Source organism: Mixophyes fleayi, chromosome 5 (genome assembly GCF_038048845.1).
Source record: "Mixophyes fleayi isolate aMixFle1 chromosome 5, aMixFle1.hap1, whole genome shotgun sequence".
Classification (NCBI taxonomy): domain Eukaryota; kingdom Metazoa; phylum Chordata; class Amphibia; order Anura; family Limnodynastidae; genus Mixophyes; species Mixophyes fleayi.
In genome coordinates, this window is record NC_134406.1 from 79,964,519 (window position 1) to 79,978,318 (window position 13,800).

At 41.1% G+C, this 13,800-nt stretch overlaps 1 protein-coding gene across 1 annotated transcript in view; it reads right to left on the minus strand.

Annotated features, from left to right (window-relative positions):
- The window catches only part of BFSP2 (beaded filament structural protein 2), a 33,603-nt gene extending 21,281 nt beyond the window's left edge, over positions 1–12,322 (minus strand). Inside the window, exon 1 of the mRNA XM_075211272.1 lies at positions 11,843–12,322. Within this exon, the coding sequence (XP_075067373.1) occupies positions 11,843–12,298 (456 nt within the window). The 5' untranslated portion in view covers positions 12,299–12,322. The remainder of the gene's footprint in view (positions 1–11,842) is intronic.
- Positions 12,323–13,800: the final 1,478 nt, after the last annotated feature.

The following is a 13,800-nucleotide window of genomic DNA, read 5'->3' on the forward strand; positions in this document are numbered from 1 at the left end:
GGTGTTTATTTCCTATTTTAATTTCTGAAAATCATTTGTGCAACATATTGTATGTGTTTGATATTAATTTTTGTAAATAAGCCTTGGAAACATTTTTCAGATTAAATAAATTTAATATAGTGTGTTCTCCATGATTCTTTGTGAACTTACAAAGCCCAGGGAGGCTCATGTGTATGTGATTTAGGTGTGAAATATTATTAAGGTTCTGGTGAACATAAGGACACCATAATAAATCCTTTGTGATTAAGGTAACACCAGTCATGACCAGCTGTTCAGATTGCTGTATCTGAGACAGGATGGGTTGTCCGTGACAGGTCTATGCATCAATAAGATTTCTTATATAAATAAATGGTGATGATGATGATGATGAAGAGGCGATACAACTAAATATGGATCGCTGCAAATCGCAGCAATGCATATTTAAGCTCTGCTAGTACACGGAGCAGAGGCAGGTCAGAGATCTGCGGACTGGACAGAGCATCGGAGGAGATGTCAGGTACCAGCAGGGTCAGAGTCACATGCAATGGTTCGGATTCTGGGGACAGGCAAAAGGTCTGGGTCACAGGCAATGGTTCAACGTCAGGGTACAGGCAAAAGATCAGAGTCACAGGCAATGGTTCAAGGTCCAGGGACAGGCAGAGGTCATATACGGGTAAATCAATCTAAGATTTCAACACCAAACAGGAACAGGAGCAGGCAGCAGTGCTGGAACAGAACGCTATAACCGGCAGTGAGGCTCAGTTCTGACTGCCTTAAATAATGCTAAGAGCCAATCAGAGCAGAGCCCTGAAAAGCACCCCCAGGTTAAACTTAATTAATGAATGACCCTGCCAGCCATTGCAGTGTCCAGTTGTATAGTAATCAGCCAGAAGGCTGCAACAATAATAGCCCTCCAATCAGCCCTAGGAGGCTGACCTAACTAACCATGTGCTCGCGCGCCCGGCTGTTTGACAACTGGCCAGGCGCGGCGGCAGGGAGATGCAGGTGTCCCGGTTGTTGCCTAGGCAACCAGGAAGAGGAGACCGGAAGTGATGTCCCGGTTGTCATAGCGATGGCCAGGATGCCAGAGAGCAAGGACGGGGAGTTGCGGCGGTGCCCACGACCGTCACAGCTCCTGACAGTACCCCCCTTGAGGAGGGGTCAACGAACCCCGACATCCAGGCTTTGTAGGAAATCTCTTAAAAAATTCCTTAACGAGTCTCTCAGCGTGGAGACTCCTCTGCGGTATCCAACATCGCTCCTCAGGGCCATACCCCTTCCAATGTACAAGGAACTGGACTTGGCTTTGAACATTTCTTGAGTCAAGGATGTTTTTTATGATGAACTCACAGTTTCCGTCCACAAGCAAAGGCCAAGGCCTGTTAGAAGAAGGCTGGTTGAGGCTAGGAGACACAACTTTTCCATGTCAGAAGATAAGGTGGGCCACCAAAGCCAGCGGGAGAGTATTTAAATGGTTCTATGGATTCCAGGATGACCTGCTGAGTGATTGTCATGGCATTCGATGAGAACAGACTTCCTTAGATAAACCGAGACAAACAATTTATTAACGGGTGTCTGAGCTGGAGCAATTTTCTGGAACTGGCGAAGTGTGGCCCCAAGATCCTGAGTTAGACCGATATGAATGGAGGTCGACAGAATTATAGGTTGCGGGTCAGGAGGCTGAGGATGGCATGCCATAAAGCTTCGAGACAGAGAACCAGCCTTGGTATTATTTGATCCTGGACGGTAAGTGATGAGAAAGTTGAACCGGGTGAAAAACAAAGCCCAGCGGGCCTGTCGAGGATTTAGAGTTTTGGCGGCCTGAATATACTGAAGGTTTTTGTGGTCAGTGAAAATTGTTATTATATGTAAAAAGTATAATCTGCCATGGTCTTTTATATTTCTTTTATTTCTGTATGAATCAATGTACGGTAACATGCTGAACCGTAATACTGCTTTCTAAATTGCTACCTATGGATGTATTTATTTTGTAGACAAAACAAATATGTTGAAATTAAACAGTTTCCCTGCAAGATTTGAAAAGTGTGGACCTCTGAATTGGGGGGCTCCCTCTTGTGGGACAACTGTACTTACTAAGTCACCATGCAAAGTGTCAATTTTATAGGCATTGCTCCCTGTTGAATTTTTAAAAAAGCAGCCAAGTGCATCATGATCCCTCTTGATGTGTTTTCCTTTTCAGGAAACACTAGCTTCTAGCAGAGAACGCTATGGGAGATAGATCATACTTGCCTGGATTCCAGGCAGGGGAGGGCTGGCAAATTTTAGCCCGGGGGACAAAACTCGACTCAACAGCCTATTTTAATGGGAAAAAAAATGCAGGTGGCCCAGTGACCCAACCCAAGGTAGCCTACAATGGTACCGACCGGGGAGCATATGCCCCCCTGCCACCCAGCCCAGCCGACCTCTGACTCCAGGGAGAGCAGGCATTGTCCTGAATGTGATGGGAACAGGGCTTAATGACACGATTGTATCTCGTCCCCTGCTTTGAAATGCCATGTATTTTAGCATTTCTTAGCAGGGGACAGGACTACGCAGTAGCGTTGCCACGTCCCCTCCTACCTCTGTCACATGACCTCTGCTCCAGGATCTCCCGGAGCAGAGGTTCAAAAAGTTGGCAAGTATGAGATAAATGGCAGGGAATTCAATTTACACATTGGGTTATTGCTAGGTTATAAGTAGAGTAGCTCTGAAGCTGTCAAAGTAGATTAACCTAAAATAAAGCTTGAGGAACTCTAAGGAGAACTAAGCAAGATCCCTAAGGTGCCTTGAGTACCATAGGGAGATTTCACTCTATGGAGTCAGGACCTGATTTATTAAGGAACATAAATGTTGATACTTACTGTATTTTGCGTTAAATTGCATTGTGCATGTCCAGAAACAAACTATACACCAGTGAAAGCAAGAACATACAATTAATGATCAAATGCAAAGGACACTTACAACAGCCTATGATTTCAGGGGCGGGATGGGGAGTAGAAGGGGTGTATGCACGTAGTAAATGTACAGTAAAGGCGTGCCAAGCTCAAGTACACGTAGCAGTGTCTGGTTCAAGCTTTGGGCATCTCTAAGGTATGTAGGTATTTTGTTGTATCACTTGTATCACTTGCACCAGCTACAGTTTATGTGTAAGTGCCGATTGACAGTGATGACGGTTACGTATGTATGCTAGATCATGAGCAACTGTAAAAATGCATTTTATGTACAGTAGACATTAATAACCTCCTCATGAATGAATTTCATTAAATATTTATTTATTGTTTTACTGTTTTTTTCATGAATGACTATGTTATTAACAGGATACAATAATTAAATACTTTTTTTCTATGCTTTCTGCTATAGTCCTGCAATTTTTATTTACATGTAAGCCAGATCATTATTTTTAAATCATAATTAAATAGTACATCCAAAAAGGATTAGGCCCATTAAGTGGCCATACATGGGAGGCTATGGATGACTATGCATAAAAAAAATATATAAAAAATAGCAGAGAGCTTGTAGCTTCTTGCTGGTCAGAGCAGTCATACATACCTAGACTTTACGGTCACACAACACTAGACAGCATTCACAGCAGTGTGTGTGTGTGTGTGTGTGTGTGTGTGGGTGGAGGGGGCTGGAGGCTGCTGCATTGGTGGCAATATCCAGCACTAGGCGCATGGTGGTGGGGTGTCTACAAAACTGTTGTCTGTGCTTCTATGTGTATGGACTTGTCCACACCTTCACTATTCACGAGGGAGGCACTGCGTGACTAACAATGAATTACTACTCCCAGCTGAAAAATAAAAAGTAAAAGTTAATATATAGCTAGTAGGGCACAAAAGGTACATCCTACCCTGGGATTGCTCTCAGAGGCTGGCAGGACAGTTTGAGACTTTTGGAGAGTTTCATGTTGCCTACTAACTATGCTAATTACTAGTACATTTAAGGCTTATGCAAATTACTACTAACTTTTGTGGAATTATAAATTGTAGCCTATCCTAGCAGCTGAAAGGTCTAGCAGGGTAAGCTGACAGATTGATACTTCCAAAACAGGTCTCATGAACTACAAGAGTCAGTCTACCCTGCACCCAGAGTGAGTTGTAATTGCAAAAAACTGGTAGCTCTAATAGCAAGAGACTATTTAGCTGGAATTACAAGTGTTAGCATGTCCTTCCAGGTGGCCACAAGCTACCAGGTTGGGACTTAAAGTTCCCCCAAAAACTCTCCTCTAGGTGTACTATTAGCTAGTCTAGTTAATAGTAAACTATACTTGCCCACACTCCTGGAATGTCCGGCGGTCTCACAAATTTTGAGTATTTCTCCTGGAACTTCCGAAAGAGCAGGTCATCCTCCCACATCCTGCCCACTTCCTATTGAAGTGGGTGAGAGGTGGCCTTGATGACACAATTGAATTGCATTATTTTGGTCCAGCCCCTGTGAGTGGATGATGTGATTGCCACTTTGCACCGCGGGAGAGGAGTAAAGTTGGCAGGTATGTAGTAAAACTGAATCTCACAGATATTGCAGAACTACAAGTCTTAGCCTTTCTTAACAGCTTGCAGGGCTGTTATGGAACTCCAGGCGTCAATCTTCCCAGAGGCTGTTCAGGAGTGGTTGATGGACAGGGGCTCCCAAAGTACCTTGTACCTAGGGGCCTTCACCTATTGCTTTCTGGAACTACAAGGAGAATGCTAGAAAAATTTTTTGTGGCGTGAGGCACAATGTACGTTTGACATGTAGTTGAGATTTACGTGTGGGGTGGGGGCCCATGGTATATGTATAGCCCAGAGACCTAGGTCATCTTTATTCACCACTGGTGTTGTTTTCTCCCTGTTGTGCATTTGAGTAGACCTTGGGGTAAATGTATGAACATGCGGGTTCTTAAACACCCGCGTGTTCAGCGTGTTCGGCGATTAAATTTCAAGCGGCGCTGCATTGTAAAGGGAAACTTCCGCATGTTCATACATTTACCCCCTTATCTATGAGAGATTTGTTGAGAAATAGACTGTTTATTTTTGTACCCTGTATTCTATAACCAGATCAGCTATTATAGAGGCTCCCAGGATTCAAATGTTACATTAGTATTTAAAGCTTGCAATCAAATAACATGCAAGCCACAAACATGCATATAAAGCTGTATTAGCATAGACAATACCTTGTGTATCTGCTGCCATCTTGTGACTAAACATATTGAAACTCTATAAGAAGGGCTTATTTCACTTAAATTTTTTCAGGAAAACATACGAGCTCTACAATAAAAACCTTATTTCTCAGTAAATCTGTATTTTTTTGTGAGTGGAAAATGTCTTGTTGAGGTACAAATTAAATCTCTCATTTCTCATTTTGTCAAATTATCGTGCCATAACGTTTTTAGCCATTGTGGCAATTTATGAACCAGAAATTTTGCAGATGCAGCACATTCTTTATGTGCAATTGTGCTGACTTGCCTGTTATACACATAAATAGGAGCGTGCCTCAATCCAGGTGTTGATGTTTGTGCAAAGCTTGTGACGAAATGTTCATGCTGGCCAAACTATAAATGTCACTGTAAAGGTGCACCAGAAACATCCATGGGAATCAAACTGTGGTCTGTGCGTGCACAGTGCTACCTATGCCCTGAGAATGCTCCTGACGGCACTTGCACAGAGCTAGGTACGAATCACCCCTACTGTCCCCACCTGGTTGAAGGGCAGGCTGAGACAATGGGGCCTGGGCTATATAAGACCAGGCCAGTGCATTACAGGATGCCTTTAGCACTCTGCATATTCCAGATACCTTTGTTAACTCTGCAAACTATATATTATTTAACCCTGCAAACTAACCCTGTAATATTTAACCCAGCTACACTGCACACTGTTTTATATCTGCGCCTGCTACACTGTTCAATATAATCGCTATACTGTAATACATTAAACCTAACTCTGCAATACTGTTTATTTAACCCCTGGGTGTAAATATATTAAGCAGCGGATTCTGCAAATCCCTGATATTTGGCAACTTTGCAGAGCAGATTTAAAACGGCAGTGGCTTTCAAGGAAAGTTTTGATTGGGACAGGGTCAATCCAAAGGCATATATTCTCCGTACAGTTTGGGTGGGATCTCTTGTACTTCATGTATCCCCTTCCTCGCTCCCTGACTAATGTATTAATATGTACACTATTCTTTTCATTTTACATAGGATGTACAGTTTGGCAGGAGAGCTCTTGCAGCCAGCGACTAATTCCATACGGTGCTATGGCTGATTGGCCACACGTTACTGCCCCCTTCGAAGCACCTTGGCACTAGGTCCCTCTGTGAAAAGGACCCCTTGACCTGCTTTGTGAGAGCTCGTCATTGTGAGTCCAGAGGTGAAGCAGTCATGATGACGCCAGATTTAGCATCAGCCAATCGTAAGGGACTTTGTTCTGGTACCAGTGGTTGTGCTTGTGGCCGTACACTGTTGGTTTTGCTATTAGTTGTTAGCTGACTTGGAATTTGCTCTCACCGCCAATTCAATAAACTGTGAGCTAAATTTCCAATTTCAAGAAGTTGTCTCTGTCGTTCTTTCTATAGGTAATAATTTAAGAGTTAACAATTGGAGAGGTTGGGTGCAGTAGATGAATGTATCAACAGTATGCATTTTAACGCGTATTTATGTGCTGCTGGATGTAGAGGTCAATAGATGTGATACTTGGGGCTATAGAACCTGGTCAAACAAAAGAGTCACGTGAGTAGCTCTCATTGCTTCTGGACATTCCTCCTCACTATAGCAGTGGTACAACTTGCTACCGCAGACCACTGACTACCCTCACGTTTCCTTTGTCCATTCAGTTCCTCGTGTACTACTACCTATATATTACCAGTGCTGCTAGTCATAGACTTTCACGAGCATTCTCTACCATCTGCTGTCTCCTGTTCCGTGATCACCCCGGTACCAAAGCACCATATTACCATCTATACTGCTCTGGTAAGTCCATCACCTGGTGATCCCTGGGTAAAGACTCCTAGTGCCCGTGACAAAGGGGACATTGGGTTACCTTTATTTTACGTTTCACAACATTACATTTTGATTTTTTTTTTTATTACAAAGCTTTATGTGTATATTAGTGTGCTTCCATGATGAGATATACCTAAAAGATGTAAAAAGGAATCCAAATAAAAGTAGGGTTGAGGTCCAATTACCGCCTCCTGCGAGACTGTAAACATTTTGCCTGTTTTGCTTGGCTAAAAAGACTCTGTGAATCACTAATTTGGAAAAACATGCTCATTCTCCAACCACTGAAGAAAATTACATGATTCTATTCCATTTGTGTGCAGGAGTTGGAACATTAGTGTAGTCATCCCCCATTCTACTTGGAACACCACAATTTGCACAATATATAGCCATGTGAAGAAATCATATACACCTGCCCTGTAGCAGGTTTAAAAAAATATTACTGACAATTAGCATACTTACGATAAACACAGGACTTGAATCGACCAAATCTGCTTTAACACACACTTACTATACATAGCCAATGTTAGTCCACACCATCCCTCCCCTGTTCCGCCCAGGGAGAGGGGAGAGGGATAGCCGGGGGGCAGACAGGTGGCCACATCACATGACAGGGGATGCGGCCGCATCATTGATGACGCGGCCGCATCCCCTGTCACGTGATGCGGCCGCCTGTGCGATGACGCGGCCGCATCCCCTGTCATGTGATGCGGCCGCCTGTGCGATGACGCGGTCGCATCTGATATCATCAGATGCGGCCGCGGAGGGAAATTATGTATTTTGCATCGGGGGGGCCCTATACCCCCCGGCCCTATTAGCCGTCTGCCCCCCCGGGCCTGCCCGCCCCTGGTTTTAAGGGTAGTAAGTGCAGGCAACTCATGTCCACCTGCTTCTGACAAATGCGCTCATTAGCACAGTTTGATTCTGGGCTTGTGCTTTGCATAATCACGCAAGATATGCTATCCAAACAAACATACGTCCACACATATATCAGGCCCAAGGTATCTGAAATACTTCCCAGTAGTTCCAATTTTAGTAGTAGAGTCCTGGTTCTTGGACCCCTCAAAAGGTGATCATTCCTATCAGAATATAGGTTAGGCTTTGCGTAAATATGGGTGTGGTTTGATTTCATTTGTGCACATTTAGGTGTGATTTGGTCGCATGGTAGGTGGGACTTATATTGTACTGAGTTTGTTTTTTAAAATGTTGTGAGGTATGATATGTAGACTAAGGATAAAAAAACTAGCACTTTCAAACTCCACACGGATTGTAATAAACCTGTGTTCCTGATAGACAGGCTTGAAAATGGAGCTACGATTCCAGCTTTCAAACTGTATTCTCTTGAAGCCTATATTACACATACCAGCCTTCAAAACTGAGGGTGCTAGATTTAGAGTTAGCATGTAATACAGACTATCCCCTGGTAGATCTCCTATGGGCTCCTAAGGATTGGAGACCCACAAACCACAGCCTGTCTGTTTTTACTAGAGATGCCTTAATGGTATGTTATCGACTTTGTAGTGGTATCGAGGGATTTACACTTCCCACAGCAAATGTATCTATGCAGGCAGATGCCAGACAGAAAGAGGAGATATCTTTCACATTTTTTGGTCATGACTAATAATACGGCCTCTGTGGAATGAAGTATTCAATTTGCTAGGGGATATCTTAAGGCACCCGGTTCACCCCTCTCCAGAGTTTGCCCTTCTGCATCATTACCCACCCTCAATCCCACAATTGGACAGATATGTGTTGGGCCAGGTGTGCAACCAGGACTGTAATTGCTCAAGCATGGAAACAACCACTTCCTCCAAAACTGATTATCTCAAAAATAAATAAATATATATAAATAAATAAATATTTATATGAACGAGGGAGAGGGAGCTTGAATGAGAACCTCACAACTAAGCATTAATGATGCTCCCTGAGTTTCTAGACATTAGTAAGCCAAGAGAGCTCCAAGGTTATGTTCAGATGTTGTGTAAACGAGCATACAACAAGAAGAATTGTCTATTGTTATGACCGTACTAAACTACTACAGTGTTGTTATTACATGTCTATGCTAAAATTTTGCTTTTTTATGACCTAATGTTGTGTTCAATCCTCCTTCATTTACCCCCTCCTTCCCTTTTCCCAAATTAATGTCTACCTCCCTTCCTTTTATTTTTTCTGTACCCCCTCATTAAAAGTTTTATAAAACTCAATAAAAAAAAAATCAGTTAAAAAAAAAACTGAGGGTGCCAAAAGGATTCTTAAAGTGGAATTAAACACAAAACTTAGTAAAATCACAATATAAGAGATATCAATTTACAGAAACAGAATTAAATAAATGCATTTTATATTGACTTACAGCAGTTTTACAATCTTACACATTTCTTATTGGGGCTGCCATGATGGTGTCTCACCAATAATAGAACAGATCTGTTCTATCACCCAAACATAAGCAATGCAGCACAGCTCTCCCTCCCATTCATACAGTACAATATATCAGATGATTTTTTTCAGGTCTAATGTTTCTTAGGAGTAAATCTCATCTGGTGGTAAAGATAAAACAGATGACCTAACTAATTCCTTTTCTTTTGCAGACACAAAATATGTGTTATGATTACTGTTCTTAGTTACATAAAATTGTGGAATAGGGGTGTGTTAAGTTATATTAATTTTAGTTAATTAAACCAAAATTGTTTTTTTATGTAATACTTCTTATAAAATCTATAAATCTCTAACAATGTACAACCTAGTTTGACCAGAATTTATAAGACCTATATACTGGGGCAGGAATTGACTGTGTCCTGTGTTACAATTTGTAATGGGATTCAGGAATGGTGCAAAGCCTTTCCACAGCACAGGTCAATCATCCAAAGTTACACCCATAGCTTCCAACTACACTGAAGCAATTTTTACTATTGGCCAACTGTACAATACAATATTTAAAATGCCACACTCCAACCATTCTGGACAAAGGTGATACAAAACTCTCAAAAGATACCAGGAGATGATTAATAGACTCACTTTTTATGTGTCTGTGGAGGATATCAATTTGGCCGCATTGGACAGAAAAGCAGAATTCACCGCTACTTGGTTCGGCTACATATAGAGGATACAGTAATTACACATTCTGTTGCAGTGAAGCCTATAGAGACTCCACAGATATGCTATATCTTTCCCTTATTCCCTTTTTTATGTTATTTATGTTCCCCATTATAACAAAGAAAACTGGTATTTTATCTTTGTCAACTGCGGTGTACTTATTAGATAAATAAAATTTGCAAAAAAAATGCATAAATCCAGATTCTGATTGTACTGTGCTGGTAAGTGTAGTATCCTGCATTTGCATAGTGTTTACTATAAAACACATTCATGTGCCCAGCACACTTCTTCAGCAAATGTTATTCAGATGGCATAAAGTATAGTCACCCACCTAGTATGACCTGCTCCCTCTTTCTCCTACAAATTATTAGTGTCTTATGTGTCTCATTTATATACATCCATGTGGGCATTATCCTCTCTCTAAAAATAGCTTCTAATGTTTTTATTATTTATTTTGCCAAAGTAGGCAGCCTAAAATTATAAATGAATCCTCAGGAAAGTCTATTAAGGGTGAAACCTAAAATAGGCAAAAAACATTGCAGTGAAGCTGTAGCCTTGGTGCTCCGTATGATAACACATAGCATCATCGAATTAATAAGTTTCAGTGCTAACATAGCAGCATTTCTAGAGAGAGCTTGCCCTTTGCAGGTGCATGTTACTGGCAAGAGGATAATTTGATCACAGTATAGGATCATAATCAGCGGCGCACGGAGGATTGTCGCCGACCCCAAAAAAAACCCCCCCAAAAAACCCCAGAGAGAGCTGCTGTATACAATGCAGCACCGCCGCGGACGCTTCTTTGACAGCGCCGCGGCTGCTGTATAGAATAGTGGCCACATAGTTAGCGCAGGGGGGGGGGTTTCTAGAGACTCAGAAACCCCCCCTGCGTGCGCCACTGATAATACATTTTTCTTGGATTATTAACATTCAGCCAGGCGTCTTGAGAATGCTGTGTTTATCTAACAGCTCAATTTGTTTATTTCAATCTTTGTATAAAGCACTCATTTCATAAACTGAGACTAGAAAACCAGGCAAACTTTAGGAATCAGTGTGATTTGCTATAGGAAATTTAAATTGCTTAGTCGCCTGTTAAACATGTGCTTTTTTTTAAGTTGTTTTCTTTTTTTTTAATGCTTACTTCATTCCCCTTTTTCCTATCTGAAAGAATTTGTGGTGTTTATGGAGACAATGTATATCTGAGCAGGGAACCCCAAGCTCCCTCTGTTAGCTGTGGTTTGATGACAATAAACAATAAAGCAACAGAGGTAGCTGTGTTGTCAACCCTTTTTTGCCCCTTTTGTAAATATAAACTTCTAACTAATTGGAAAAAATCCTTATTATAATTGTCTATGTAAGTGGGACTTCCATTTTAAAACTTAGTCTAAATCATAGTGCTATTTATGCAAAGCTTCACTTAGGTACATGGCAGTGTAGCCACCATATTTCCCCTAGCCTAACATTTTTATCCAGTGCAGAAAATTATAATGTAATGCCAGATATGATTATCAAAACTGAATAAACATTTGAAAAATGTAAAGCAAGTCAAACAGTCATTAGTTAAGGATTTTATATTTAAATAGCAGAGGGGGTGGGAAAAGTGACTGTGAATTTAATTATCATACTTCTATATTGTGTGTGTATAGAATAATTGCAAGAATCATTGGAACTAGTGCTTTTATAGCACAGAGAACCACAATTTTAAAGCACAAAATACTATGCCTATTTCATATATAACTCTATATTTAGTACACTGATGTTCGTTGGTACTACAGAATTTCAACAACCACTTATGACAACACTTACCTGATGGTATATATTCTCCCAGTTGTCCCTGAGCGATCCCCAGCTGCTTACAGTTGATACTTTTTTGTCCAGATATACCCTGATGTGTTCTTCCAGCTCACGGTTCACCTGTTCTAAAGATCTCACTTTATCTATGTACTCTACTAGGCAGCCATTCAAAGATTCAAAAGTGGGAGCTCTTCCTCTCCCCAAACCTTGGGCTACAGGAACAGGTGGTCCAGAGCTGCGTAGTCCCTGCATAAAAACACTGCTGATGCCCAACGCACGTCGAGATACACGAGTACCAAGGCTGCTTACACCCCCAGTTGGGGCACTGCCTACATAAACCCCAGGGGGCCTGGGTAGGTTACTGGTGCTGCCAATGATGACCCTATGGGTGGTAATCCCAGAACACTCTCCAGAGGCCAAAGGGGTCTGTTGCCCCAAGATAGATGATCTACGCCTTGGTAAAGGCATTGCTGCAGGAGAATCTCACCACACTGTCCCTGCTCTCAAACAGTTTGAATTCCCTTCTCAATGTTATTTTAGTTTTTGGTTTTTTTGTTGTTGCATTTTTGGGATTACAACTTGTCATATGCATTTCTAGAACAACATGTTTGTACTGTTTCCCATGGAGAATTCTTTTTCATTGTTTCATGGCATTCACTGCCTCAGCAGTTCATTTCAGGAATAATCTGTTTGTTGTAAATAAATGTCAAATAGAAAGCAGAGAAAGAGAAAAAGTGCACAATTTATACCTGTCAGTTTGTATTTTGGCACCATACAAAAAGAGGTTTATCCCATTTTTTTTAAAAAACTCTTTGTATTTTTTTGAAGAAAACATAAAAGAAAGTAACAACATGGGTATGAAGCATAAAAATGTACATTATACATACAAATCATGCAAAAAATAGATTTGGTACAATATTCATTTAAATACAGTGTAGCATATTATAGTAAGACAGAAAGGTTGTATATAGGATTGTATACAAGTTGAGAAACAGGACAAACAAAATGTGTACATTGTTATGTATGGAAATCAAAGGTAAATTAAAAGAAAAAAATACGTAAAATAAAATATTTAATTAAAATCCTGCTACATGGGAAAACCATGAAAAAAAGAGATCTGAAACAAATATAATTAGAAGCAAGATCATATCTATAACTATTGACTGAGTAAAAACATTAAGATGATTCAAACAGCTTCAGACCATTAGCTTGTACCGTTACATCTCATGAATCCAAATAGCTATCCCATTTCTTTTGGAACCTTTGCACTTATTTTTCTATGTCAGGAAGGGTAGCCCTCATATCCAAATGCAGTATGTCTATCAAATCAGTTTTCAACATAGTGATGATTTAAAAGGGCCTCTATATCTTAGGTAACATGGACATTAAAGATGACATTAATATATAAAAGTGACAATTTTATTCCAAAATTTAGCAATCTTATGATAACTTCAGAAATTCTGTATAAAGTCTGTTTACTGTGTCTTACTTTTGGAAACATTCCTGTCTCCTCCTTAACCATATGACGACGATGAGACTAGGTAATGTAGGCTCTGTTAAGGGACTTAAAGTGGACCTCTTGGTCCTTAGATTAGGTGAGATACTTATGACAGACCCAGGCTTTACATTGGCCAGATCCTGCCAGCCCGGTCTGTCATCAGTAGGCCAATTGAACAACCAAGCACCAATCTGTTATTACATGCCAACCAGTGGCCAGATCTGTTTACTGTGGTGTCCAGAGAAGAAGGGGGAGGTAGCTCACAGGAAGTGTGAAAGAGCTGTGGAACCTGTGACATCAAAAAGAGTGGAATAGGTTAAAACAAGAAGGTCAGGACCCTATCTAAAATCAGGAGGTGAACTCTGCCTATTTGCTATTTATTGTTCCAGCACCTCTTCAACCCAAACTGGATGGCATGGACATAGCAGGTGGGATACCACAAATGTCATGCTCTACCTCCACCCCTGTTACC